Source organism: Quercus robur, chromosome 4 (genome assembly GCF_932294415.1).
Source record: "Quercus robur chromosome 4, dhQueRobu3.1, whole genome shotgun sequence".
Taxonomy (NCBI): Eukaryota; Viridiplantae; Streptophyta; class Magnoliopsida; order Fagales; family Fagaceae; genus Quercus; species Quercus robur.
Genome location: NC_065537.1, coordinates 12,918,331 through 12,932,167, shown reverse-complemented (window position 1 = coordinate 12,932,167; position 13,837 = coordinate 12,918,331). Strand labels below are relative to the sequence as shown.

At 33.1% G+C, this 13,837-nt stretch overlaps 2 protein-coding genes across 2 annotated transcripts; one reads left to right on the top strand and one right to left on the bottom strand.

The window, feature by feature from the left end:
• Positions 1 to 938: 938 nt before the first annotated feature.
• LOC126721402 (uncharacterized) lies at positions 939 to 2,535 on the top strand. The gene is made up of 5 exons (XM_050424440.1): positions 939 to 974; positions 1,529 to 1,738; positions 1,872 to 1,964; positions 2,049 to 2,150; positions 2,242 to 2,535. The coding sequence occupies exons 1-5, from the start codon at positions 939 to 941 to the stop codon at positions 2,533 to 2,535; spliced, it is 735 nt and encodes a 244-aa protein (XP_050280397.1).
• Positions 2,536 to 6,941: 4,406 nt separating this feature from the next.
• Positions 6,942 to 8,783, bottom strand: LOC126720603 (anthocyanidin 3-O-glucosyltransferase 7-like). Its single transcript, XM_050423202.1, has one exon. It carries the CDS (start codon positions 8,616 to 8,618, stop codon positions 7,197 to 7,199), a length of 1,422 nt encoding a protein of 473 aa, XP_050279159.1. The 5' UTR covers positions 8,619 to 8,783; the 3' UTR covers positions 6,942 to 7,196.
• Between the last annotated feature and the right edge of the window lie 5,054 nt (positions 8,784 to 13,837).

Here is a 13,837-nt window from a genome sequence, read left to right as displayed (position 1 = left end):
CAAGGTTTCAAGATTAAGTGTTAAAGCCATGCAAGTCTGTCCAAGAAACAAGTGAAGATGTGCTGGATTTTAAAGCTCGACATCTGGCATCTATCAAGGTTTAAAAAGTTGTTGAAGCCCAAAGCTCGACAACTAGCTCGATAGAGACCCTATCTGTCGAGATTTATAAAAAACAGATTTTCAGTTTTGTTTTGCATCCAATCCATGAGTACATGTTTAGGCTTTCTTTTCTCACAACCCTAAACATATATAAGGATTATTTTAAGGGCCGTAGAAGGTTGTGCAAGTATGAAGCAAAGTTGTGTTCATGCAAATTATGATCGGAGACAAAATTTGCCCTAGTTCATCTTTCTCTTAAAGAAGCTATTGTGTTTGTACACCATTAGGGTTTTGTGATCAAGGAGCTTCTTGATCTTCATCATGTAATAAAATAAAGAATTTTGCAGTCAATATCTTTCTCAAGTTGGTAATTAAGTTGTATACTAAGATCTGCGCATCTATTGGTTAGTTATGTACTGGAGTCGTGCATTGAAAAGGAGATATTGTCACTATAGAACAAGTCCAATTGTGTATTGGGGTAAGGGTTCAACTGTAGGTTGGTATAAGGTACAGGGATTCCTTTACTTGTAACCGCTTGTTTTGATAATAGTAGATTTTCGGGAATGGTGACCTTAAAATCACCCAATGAGATTTTTGTCATGTAGGTTTTCTCCATTCGTAAATAAATTACCGTATCAATTTATTTTCCACTGCATATTTAGTTAATTGGTGATTTGTTTGTGCTACCACGCGTTTTGCATGTTAATTGAATTAATTAATTAACTTGGTTAAATCAATTAGTTAATTTATCATAAGGGGTCAATACATTCTTGGCCTATCACTATATATGGTTTGTACATATGGATATAAATTTGACTTGAAATTAAGTGGTGATGAAAATGAGAATGAGAGGTATAGTTATACGTGACATTACGGTAAGGTCTTCACAACAAGCTTATACAGAAAATATGGATCATGAGTCATAGAAAGAAGTAGGCCAATCATCAACAGTTAATCCACCAAATGCAGGTATTTTATACATTTCTGAGATCAAATATTGATAATGGTTAATATTGTTTGACATAGGTTTTTATTGCATCACATTGGTTTTGATTGTTTTATTCCCATTATAGTTGTGCCACATGTTGTACGTGCTACTTGTGGTCTAAGCAAGTACTCATACATTTGAGATCACCATGTAATAAAAAGATTTAATTGCCACTAAATAGTAGCAATCAGCTAGTTAAGAAGACAGGGAGGCACTTCACAAGTTGATTGGGTACAATTGCACGAAAACCCGTATGTGCCAAATTAAATATGAGAATTGGTCGAGAATGCCAGCTGAATTTAAAGAAGAGATTTGGGATATTGTTTAGGTATTAAGGAAGTTCTAATATATAGGTGTATTATTCTATCTTGTACTAAGTTTTACATAAGTGTTTAGATGATATAAATTTTTTTAATTTGCTAGCTAAACTATTAATTGTAGTTAAAATGGATTTCGCCTAAAGAACCTGCTCGTTTGGAGGCAAAGAAGCTAATGACATTGTCAACAGTTGTGACGTGTTGGAGGAACCACAAGTCTAGGTTGAAGAAGAAGTATTTTCTAAGAATAGGAAATAGAGTACGAGCACCTAAAAATGTAATTCCTAAAGATTATGAAGCCCTTGTTGAGTATTGGAATTTACCAAAAATGAAAGTATTGTTTTACATTAATATGCTTAATTATTATACATTGATATGCTTAATTATTGACCACACATTCAAATATCTACTTTGAAAAGTATATTCAAATAATACTTTATTTAATTATGTAATTTTTTTCATTGTAGGATCTAGTTTTGAAGAACAAGAGCAGTCGTTCCAAGCAAAAGAATTTACATACTCCTAGTTCAAAAAGCTATGCTTCGTATGCAGAAGAAATGGTAATGACTCTTTTATTATCTTGTAAATGAATTATTAGATTATTCTTAAGTCCTAATTAAATAAATGTAATGACCATAATGTAGGTAACAATGCTTGGGCACCCCGTAGAGCGTGCAATAGTATACCTGAAACTCCATACTTGTAAAGATGATACTCCTGTTAACCCTGAAGTAGCAAACAACATTGTAAGTGATATCATGATTTACCAAGAGTAATATTGAATCAATTAACATTGTTAATTTCTAATAAGTTATTATGTTCAATTTTGAATATTAGGAAAAAATCAACGAACTATTGGGTGAGCCCTCAAATCATCTACATTCAACTTACCTCATTGGTAGTATTAAATGGGCATCAAATGATATATTTGCTCAAGTGTTTGGTAATGAACACAATGGTCATGTTTGGGGTGTGGGATTTGGCCTAACCCCAAGTAGACAGACTGCTAAGAATACTACTGCAAGTGCTCAAATAAGAAGCCAAGAAAGGGATGCTAAAGTGACTCAGTTGAAGAGTCAAGTGACTTTTTTGATAGAGAAAATGGCTCGCTATGAGAACTTGGAGGAGTGATTGACCCAAATGGCTAGCTTGATGTAACAAATGCAAAATCATTCTTCAGAAGCTAGTCGGGCATTAAATTTTAATGTTTTATGAATTTATTTAGTGTTTAGAATTTTTAATTATGGCAAATATTATTATGTTATCCAATATGATTTCTTGATGAACTTATTACCTAATCTTAATTTGTATTCAAGGTGGTTTCAATTTGGATCAACAATCTCCAACTCCTCAAAAATTGCTAGCTTCATCCCATCAAGAAACTAGTTCCTTGCGGTAATTGTAGTGTTTTAAGGTCTCCATGGACTATTACATAATTGTTTTGAGCAATCACATTTATTTTGGAAGTATTGTACATATTAAACAAAATGACACTTTGTTTGTGATATTTTCTTAATTTGGGTGGTTGTTTTTATAGTGTAGCTAGATATTTGTTTTGTTAAATTCAAGATGATAATACTTTAGAAATTTTTTATGAATTGGTACTAAATATATATCTATTTGAATCTATGATTAATATGTGTTAGTTTGGACATTTGTTATTGTAGAATATTGATGATCAATATGTTTGTTTGATCTATTACAAGCCCATGTTAGTTATTATGGTATTTATGAGCAGGTATTTATAGTATTTTTAATATGGATAGAATGAATATATATACATATATGTCGATACCTTATTTTTTCTAACTCTGATTCAAGCATCAAAACAAAGGCCAAAATCATAAAAATTCGAAAAGATGCAAAATGCAAGTTTCAAAAAGGTAACAAATAAATGAAACATGATCGGATAGCAGATCAAAGGGTTACAATATTTCGAAACCCCTCTGATAGTAATTAAGACCAAAAACCCTAATTGGTAAGGTAAAAAAGTTGACTTTTTGATCCAACTGTCTGGTCAATTAGAAATTTAGACCATCTCATAGGTCATATTTTTCCCAAACGATATTTCACAGGCCAAAATCAGAGTTAAAACGGATGAGATATCAACAAAATATCAAAACTCTAATTTAAAGTTTCAATTTTTACAAGTTAAAATAGGTTGTTTTTGGACCAATTTCATGCAACAAACTGTACCAATTGGGCGAAAATTGGAGCGATCCAGCTGAACCAACTTGAATTATGAGGCCTCAACTACCTCTCACAAAAAGAGCTCGATGATATCTGCCATGGATTGGAAGGAATAAATTTTTTAAGGAAAAACATCACAGAATCTCCTACACTGCGTCACCTCCCTTCCGAACACGATATCTCGACGATCGCAGCTCAAAATATCACAAAATCAAAACCTATGGAAACTAGACATCTAGAGTTTTCTAGGGATACAATGTTTGAATAAAATAGAGCTCGGAATGGCCCCGAAACAGTCAGACAAAAATCAGACCATAAATCACGAAAAAGACAAAATAGTCTGCTTAGTTGTCAAAACACCATCACATAACCTCCCATTTTTCTTGTATCCCTATAAATACAACCCAATTGTTTTGTAAAAAGTAAGTTTGGAAGAACTATTTGGGAGAAAAAATAGAAAAATTAGAGAGAAAAATACAAAAAAAAAAAAAAAAAAAAAAAAAAAATCTGAAAATGTTTTCTCTCTCCTCTTTTTAGGAAACCAATCACAAAAATTTATCCCCTCTCATCTTATTTGTAAACTTTGTGGGTAAGGTGTAGGGATGGGATAGTTGTTTTAGTAACTATACCCATCCCATTCCTCTATACTTTTTCTTTTGTAAACATCCTTTATTTTATAAAACACATCGAGATCAATTATCATTTTATTCATTATCATCTTGTCCATGGTGCTCTCAAGCTATTCTTAGTCTCCTCTAAAGATCAACTTGCTGATATCTTCACCAAGTTATATCTTAAGGGACGCCTTCGTACTTTGGTTGACAACCTCAAGTTGGTCTCACGCCCACCTTGAGTTTAATGGGGGCTGTTATTGTGTAATAGGTTGTGGGCCTTAGGCTCAACTTATTTATTTGTATAAAACACATACTTGTACTACACACTCTGTCCCCTATATAAAGACACTCTTGTACATTTTATTACTTGAGAAATACAAACAGTCATTAAGTATTTCTAACATTACTAAATGTATTTTTCAAAATAAAAAACGAAAACAGCATACTAAATAATGACATTTTATAAACCGCCACTAAAGGATAGAAAATGCATAGACCATTTGTGTTTACAACCATGTTTTCTTTGGTTTTTGCGATGTTTTACAAACACCGCCTAAACCAAGTCTTTTTTTTGTAGTGTTAAAACCTATCATTCCTATGCATTTAACGATACTAGTCAAATTACAGAGTATATCTTTATAACTTCTTCCCTTGACATTGCTTAATGGATAATTGTTTTTTTTCCCTGAGTAACGGATAATGTTATTTAAGTGTAAACAAAAGTTGTTCACCATATATTAGGATCTTCTTCTTCTTATTATTATTATTACAACAAGTGGGGAAAAAGTATTATTATATCTTTAATAACACTGCTTTTTGGAAACTTTTTTTTTGTGTGTTTTTTGAAGTTCTTTATGGATATTTTCAGTTTTTTTAGTAATGGATGATGTTATTATTTTTTTTTTTTTGTTTTTTTTTTTTTTTTGGAAAAAGTTAATGGATACTCTAAGAGCATTGGTTTAAAAAATATTTTTAGAAATATTTTATAGAAAGAGAAAAAAAAATGACTTTTTTGACAACTTTTTATATTTCCCATGAAAGTGGTATTAAAACTTCCTTAAATAGTCTATTAAAAATGTCCTAAGAACACCCGTTAATATAACCCTTTTATATATATTACATTTTGAAAATGGATAATGTTTGTTCAATGTACATAGAAGTTGTTCGCACTTCACAATTTCATCATGGTGTTTTTCTTTTCTTTTTTAATAAATTATTATAAGTGGGAGAGGATGAATTTGAGAATCCTTATTCACCTTACACTGCAAGAAAAAAAGACCTATTACAACAAGTATTATTGCAACAACAAAAATAATTAGGATAATATATGTACTATTGCATCTGTGAGTTGTTGATTTTTTTTTTTTTTTTTTTTTTTTGTAATAGTAAATTGTTGCAAGAATTACCTTGTTACATCTAACAAACAACAATACAAATGGAGGTTTGTGCTTCGCTACATATGTAAATTACATTATCCTTTCACATGATGTAAAATTTTATCGTATATTAAGAATAGGTTACATCAAATTTAAGGGGTTTTTTTCCCAAGTTAATTCTAGTTTATATGATTCATTCTTCCTTGCGTTCAAGATCCACATTAAATGTGTGTAATTTACTGATAAAAATAAGGATAAAATATATTCTTCATCCAATCGTCCCTAACCTACAAATATAGTTTTATTATTCCACAAATTTATTTCTAGTCTCGGTGTCTCACACACTTCAAAACCATTCCTGAAAAGATAATGACATATTTTTTTAGCACAATACAAATTCAGGTGTATCTTGGAAACAGATTTGCTTGCAACTCTTTAGCAAACTCATTCTAGTAGAAGACAAATAGTATCTTGAAAATAACAATACACTCACCTCTAAGCATACTATTCTTGCGTTCTTTCTATCATTTACCCTTATAATCCCCAAATATAATCTACTAATTTATTAATTAAAAAATTATTTTCTTTTCAAAATCTCTTTTTTTAGAGAGTTTCACAACCTAATGATCACTCTTTATCATTAGATCAAGACATCAATCAATTTTAGATATAGACGAGAATTGAACTTCAGATCTTTTATTTAACCATTAAAAACTTTACCAAGCTATAATCTGTCTCTCTCTCTCTCTCTCTCTATATATATATATATATATGTAAGTCTTTATAATTATTTTTCTTTCTATTTTTCTAAAGGGACAACTGACCACAATAACCTTCAACTTAGATGACAATCCTTTTTTGTTAGGGTAAATTATACATGCCACCCTTGTGATTTGTTTTATAATGCATCTACTTACCTTGTGAATCATATTTTGCTAATTTTAATGGAATTTGATGATGTGACAATTGCCAACATCACATACAAAGAATGAATTGAACGGAAAAAAAAAAAAAATTAAATAAATTCTACCCTCATAATTTTGACTTTCTTTCTCATTCAATCCTTATTTGTGTTTATATAGGTTTACAAGACATAAGTTTTAAAATTAACAAAATTTTCTTACAAGGAAAATTCCATTAAAATTAAGGAAAATGTCTTATAAAGCAAACTACAAGGAGGTAAATGTCTTACAAATCAAGTCAAAAGGAGCTAAATGTTACAAAATAAAACACAATGTAGCTCATCGTTTTAAGGGTATACCATATGGGTGGTACATGTAATTTTCCCCTTAAAAAAAAGAAGTAAAACCATGACTTCAAAATCTATTGGGTATTGCATAAGTGTATAACTTTTCAGTTAAAAATAAAAGCACAAGATTTTATTTGAGAAGAAAAAAAAGGGCACACTCAATTCAGTTATACATAGCTTTGCTGTTCGACAAATTTATTTTCCATGTTACACTTCAATCCACTTAAAAAAATAAAAATAAAAAATAAAAAACAGACATAATGAAAAACAATAGCAGCAGAGATATAAACTTTGGCTCTAAACAGGCAATCCAAATACGAAGAATAACAAATAGCACCTCTCAATTATTTTATGAATTATGTCTTATTTAGAGATTACCTCCACCAAAGTTTTGAAATCCTTGGAAGCAATCCCATCTGCCCCAGCAGCCTTCACTACTAGCTCTTTAAGCTCTTTAATATTCTCCCTCATCCTCCTTCCTTGTTCATGTCCCAGAACGAGTTCCAAGCTTTTAAGCATTCCATTCTTTGTAAACACTCCACCCTCAACTCTCACCCCTATCCCCCACACGGCCACAACCATCCTTCCATTCATCATGTTATCACCCAAGATTGGCCTACAAATCATCGGCACCTCTCCAACAATACTCTCAAGCACAGAGTTATATCCACAGTGAGTGACATACACACCTACTGCACTATGTGCCAAGACATGACTCTGTGGTGCCCATGGAACTATTTTTCCTTGCAAGCTTGTCCTTTGAACAAACCCATTCGGTAGAATTTGCTTGAAATTGTCCATAAGAGACCAAAGAAAAGGAACACCACTAACTTCCAGTGCCTCAGCTAAAGCTACAAACTCGTTAGGTGGCACGGCTGCCAGAGTTCCAAAGCTAATATATGCTACCGAAGTTGGTTTTTGCTTGTCCAACCAAGGAAGGCAACCTGTGGTATCTGAATGAGATGGTGGTAGAGGTGGAGGTGGAGGTGGAAGAGTTAAGGTGAGAAAACCCACGTAGAACACATCTTGAAACTTGGACTTGAGATCATTGGTGATGATGGTAGAGTTTATTTCTTGGAGCGAGTTCATCACAATAGCACTTGCTTGTGGAAGTACCTTACTCATTCTGTATAGTGTTTGTGAAAAAAGTGATGAATTTGAGTCACCTTGGAGTATTTCATCGTATAGGTCACAAATGCGCATTGTAGACAGCCCTGGAATAACATCCAAGGTTTTGTCAATTGGCTTTAGGCCTCCCACTACACCACCATTACCATTACCACAAGCATTAGCGTAGGTCTTATTGATGATATCAGTGTAAATGTGAGCTGAGAGAGAATAAGGTGTGGGAACCCAAAAAGGCACCCATTTTACGTGCATGTTCTGAGCCATCTCACAAGCAAACGCCAAGAAAGCATCAGTTAACAAGCAACTGATGTTCCTCCCAAACTCAGCCACAGCCATATCCATGGCTTTCCCAAAGCTCTCAGGTGCAGCCTTAATGAACAGCTCCAATTCCTCGATGGGGTTGTCTGGAGTGAAAACATGGCCATTAGGCACACCATCAGCTACATCATAGGCTTTGAGGTTGTCTGGCAGGTTAACTTGTGAGGTTGAAAAGAGCCTTTGGTTGGATTTGGAAGTGTTGAAGAATAAAAAACGTACGTGTGGGGTTGCCCGTGCTAATTTGCAAGTGAGGTTAAGGAGAGGCCAAGGATGGCAGCCAAATGGGAATGCTAAAACAGCAACATGTGCATGATCCGGTGAACTTTGGGTCATTGACATGTTTGGTTATAATTTGAATATACTTAGAGCAACTTATGATGGATAAAAAGGATGGTGTTGGCGTGTTGCATTGCTACCCAAAAAATACCACGTTAATTATATAGGCACTTAGTTGCGGGTACAGCACAACACATTCACACGTATATACCTATTAAAAAAAATAGAGAGACAGATTTTTTTTTTTTTTTTTTTTGGAGAGACATATTTCAAGACTCACAGCATGTATGAAACATTTATTTTATTTTCTTTTCGAGAGAGAATGTATGAAACATTTCAACTGGAAGAAGAAGGATCAAATTCGATTCATGTGTTTGTTCAACTACCTAGCCAAGATTGAATTTGAATGGTAGCTTTGTCAGGGAGGGAGCTATGTTGCCACATCTAACACGTGTACTTCAACTACCTAAGCTAAGATTGAATTTGAATGGTAGCTTTGTCAGGGATGGAGCTATGTTATGACTAGGGGGGCCATGGTCCCCTCGCCCTAAATCAAGGACGCATCTATGCTTTGACATTGGGGGCAATTCCCCCAACTTTTTTTGAAATTTGATTTATGCATATATATATATATATATATATTCACACAAGTTTAATATTTGACCCCAAAATATATACAGCTTAGCCTACCCCCTCCAAAATATTTACAAATTACCACATGAAACCCCAAAAAAAAACTGACTAACCTCCCCTTTTGCCCAATTTCCCCAAGAATAATATGAAAAACCTTTAGACAAAACTTTAAAACCAGAAAAAAAAAAATATATATATATATATATATATCACAATCCTCTCTCTCTTGCTGTCTGTCTGTGATGTGTTGTGTGAGGAAGCTGGCTCTAGTTGCTTTGCCCATTTTTTTAATTTTTTGAAACCCAGTCTCCATCTCCTAGCTCTTGCTTCTCTCTCTACTTGTATGCAGTGACAAGGTATAGAACTAGCAGTGGTACTGGTAGTGACTGATATTTCTCAATATTCAAGTATAAAGGTGTGGCCAAGGCGTAGCCTCTAATATTTAGATCAAAACATAAAAGAAAAAGTTTTTAATGAAAACAAACGTGTGGCTATTGTTAGAGGACTAGAGTATTGGGTAGTGTTGTAGTGGAGACTAATAAGAAGAGAAAAAAAAAATGAAATTGGATGTTTATTTGACTTTTGTGGTCTTAGGATAATAGAAAAGTTTTGTACTTCATGTTTTATAATGAATTGTTAAATATTGTTGTGACTTTATTGTTTCGATAAATTGTTAACATTAAATTTGTTATGTTTCGTGGGCATGTTTATTTGGGTTTTTGTTTGGGATTAATTTCGTGGGGGATGTTGTGGATTTGGGTGTACCCCTAGCATTATTTAATGAAAAGATATGAATAATTCATAAGTTAATAATGATGATTTAGTGTTGCTAACCTCTAGTGTTGATGTCCTAATTTTTAAACATCCTAAAATAAAATTGAAAACTCGGATTTGTGCTAAAATACAAGAGCTCTTGTATTTTAACAAAAACCGAGCTTGTTCAGACCCCCAATTAAAAATTACGGCTAGATTGCTTTTACTCTAACTTAGATTAAGTGTGGAATAATAGTAAATAAGCACAATGAACCGATAACTCTACCCTAAGCCATATTCATCCATCATCAACAATAAAATGAAAGCTTAAAGAGTAGGAAGAGAGATGCAAATACAAGATAACATCAAGACGTGTTATCAAAGAGAAAACTGAAGAACTTAGTGAAAAACCTCACAACCCTCCAAGTCAAAATCAATCCATTAGAGAATAAAGTTAGAGTACACGAATAACAAAAGACCCTCCAAACCTAGTCTATCCCATGTACTTGAGCTCTTCAAGCTCCTGCTACCAACTAACTTCTCGGAGCTTTGTCTTCTCTACCTTTCCGAATCCCGCAATTCAGCCCGATTGCATCTGGCAATGAATGGATCCTTCCAATGCTTCCCAGCAATAGCAAAATCTCACTTTACACTCAGAATGAGTGTGGTAAGTGTTTAGACTAGCAACCTCTCAAGGATTTAGAGATGGAGAGGTAGGAGTTGAGGTAAACCACAATGAAATATGTAGATGATTATGGATATAAAAATTTCTAACTCTCAAGTGTATTTTCTAGGGTTTTCTATCTGAAAAGTACTCCTTACAATTCATGGGTAAGCAGGGCATATATAGTATTTGTAAAGAAAAGGTAAAGCAAAACACAACTTTTTGTCAAATTAAAACTTTCGCGAGTCCTTCGCAGGTTGGCCTTCTCATGAAACAGTCGCGAAAATGACAATCTAGCACAACTCTTTGTCATCCAATCATGTGCTCCACACGTGGCCTTTTCGCGGGTTGCTTCTCGCGAGCTACTTGCGAGCTAGTTGTGAAATCCACTGATTCAACTCTTGAATCTTGATTCTTCACTGATCTCTCACACTCATCCTTACAAATAAACCCACATACATACAGGAAAAATGATTGAAGAAAAATACAATCAAATTTGGCACGGAATTAAAGCCAACGCAATATAGTTGGAAATTACAACTTTACAAAAATCTTGAAAAATCATCAACAATAAAATTGGCATTAGTTTATATATTGTAGTGTGATATTGGATTGCATTTGCAAATCTGAGACTATGATGTTAATGAATGTGATGAAATTCGATAAGCTTACATTAAGCATGCCCCCTAGATTCGAAGTTTGGCTCCATCCATGGCCTTAATAACATTGTTGAGAAATTAGCTCAAACTCTAATTGTGACTTGGAATGTTAGTTAGGTTTCTTAGTTGAAAAAGGAAACATTAATTTGAATTATTTCTTTGGTGTGAAAGGAAAGACTATTTCTTGGTGTGGAAGAAAAGTTTATTCTTTGTTAAAGAAGTAATGAATTCCTTGTGCAAGAAGGAATAGGAAAATAAGTCTTATAAATAGAAAATGCTACAAAAAATTTGATAACTTTGGTCCAAAGGTTCTCCCTATGGAGAGAGGGAAAATAGAACGTGAAACAAAAAGAGAAAAAAATGGATTTTTGCTTGGGAGGTAATGCAAGGAGGGAGACAACAAGCACACGTATCAAGGAGAATTTGTGAGGCTTTGTTTGATGTTGAATAGTGAAGAAAAAAGAAGAGAATAATGCTAGAGAGGAGAGAGAAAATTGTTGTCACCTTCTATAAGATAGCCAAGGAGAGCAACGTGAAAAGAGAAAGACGAAGAGAAGAAAGCTATAGAGGAGAGAACAAAGTGTTGCTGCCTTCGAGAAGATAGCCAATGAGAGTTACTTGGAAAAGAGAAAGTAGAAGAAAAGAAAGCAAGAGAGGAGGGAGTAAAGTGTTGCTGTGTGTGAGAGCAAGTGCTTTTCTTTAGCCGTGAGACACAAAGAGAGTGTATGTGAACCAAAGAAAAAAAAAAGATATTTTTCTTTAGCCGTGAGACATATACAAGAGATATTGTAATTGATTTGATAATAGTGAAATTGATTTAGAGTTTGTCCCATAATTTTTCCCTTAAAGGAGAAAGGGTTTTCCACGTAAATATTTGTATTTTTGTATGTAATTGCTATTTGGATTGATAATATATTGGTGATAATTCTATTTGGGACCAACAAACACCCCACCATATGTGTGTTGTTTGCCATCTCCTATCAGAAGCTAAACTCGGTGATGAAGATGAGAGAAACAAATTTCTCATTGAATGAATAAGAAAAGTACAGCTCTCCTTATATATACAAGTAACAAAGCAATTGAATGATACAAAATGAAATAAAAATAATTAAAAAGAAGCGTTTAAATTTTAACCCAAATCAGGTTCTCATGCTACACCTTTTGGATTCTTAATACCAAAATTAGCCTAAATTCTCTCTCTTAATGACCAAAATATTAAAAGAAAATCCTCCCATCCCCACACATAGGCTACTCCTCTACTCTACACAAAGGCTACTCCTATGCTTGATTTTTATTCTTTCACTATTTTGATATTCATTGAATCCATTGATGACCACAGTGGAGGAATTAATGTTAGTTGTTTGTAACATTATCAGTGATGTTTATTGTCTTTACAAAAGTTAAATAATGATAATTAAAGAGATTGTAAAGTAGTTAGAATTTGTCAAACTAAGTTTCAATAGCATTAAAAAGGAAAAACCAAGTGTCAATTGGGCTTTAAAATGCCTTGCAAATGTGGCAAGATACTATTACTAAACATGAGGCCTAAGAACATGGTCTTAAAAACATACCCAATCTCAACAATTAAATTTGAATTGTTGACCCAAATAGATGATCAAAATATTAAATTGGCCCCCAAAATAAATTATTCTTGAAGTTGCAATTTTTTTTTTTTTTTTTAAATTGAAATTTTGCCCCCAATTCTTTGGCTCTGGCTCCATCCCTAAGATTTGTGTTTTTTTTTTTTTTTTTTAGGTGAATGTATGGGTAGCTTTGTGGTCCCATATAATCTCATATCTCATGGTTGCTGGAAGAGGAGAAAGTATGTCATGTATCCACTGCTACATGTTGCTTTCCTCTCACAGCAACGAGTCTTACTGACACCCAGCCACTTGCTGTGAGAGGAAGGCTACATGTAAACAATACATGGTAGAATTTCCCGGCAAGAGATGCCTTTTAACTAGGGAAAAAGAAGAATTGTCTATTTACTTATAACAAAAAAGATGAAATAAAAATAAATAAATAAAAATTAGGCCAAAGTATAAGGAAAACTATAAGAGAGAGGCTACATGTAGTTGATACATAGTATATTTTCTCAAAATACAGTATTGATGAGTTTTTTTATTAGAAAAAATGAACATTAACCGGAACATTATGTGGCCTAGCTTTAATGACATGACAAATGAGTTTTTTTTTTTTTTTTTTTAAGAAAAGATAAAACAAAAAATACAAGGCAAAAGAAACATTGATTGTTTTCTCAAAACTCTTCCACCTCTATATGCATGGTATAAGTGTATAACTTTTTAATTAAAAAATACGAGAAATTATACTTTGCCCACCTGTAGTTTCTCTGAAAAACACTTTGCCTACCTATGATTTAAAACTTAGCACTTTACTCACCTGAGGTAAGTCCTATTTGTCTCTCGTTACCCACCTCGGTTAAAAGTAGAAGTAAACTTGTATGTTTGCTACCTGTCTCTCTCCCCTCAAAAAAAAAAACAAAAAAAAAAAATCAAAGGAAAAGAAAATCTAAAAGCTAGGTTTTGTAAAAAATTAAAATCTAACTTTTAGAT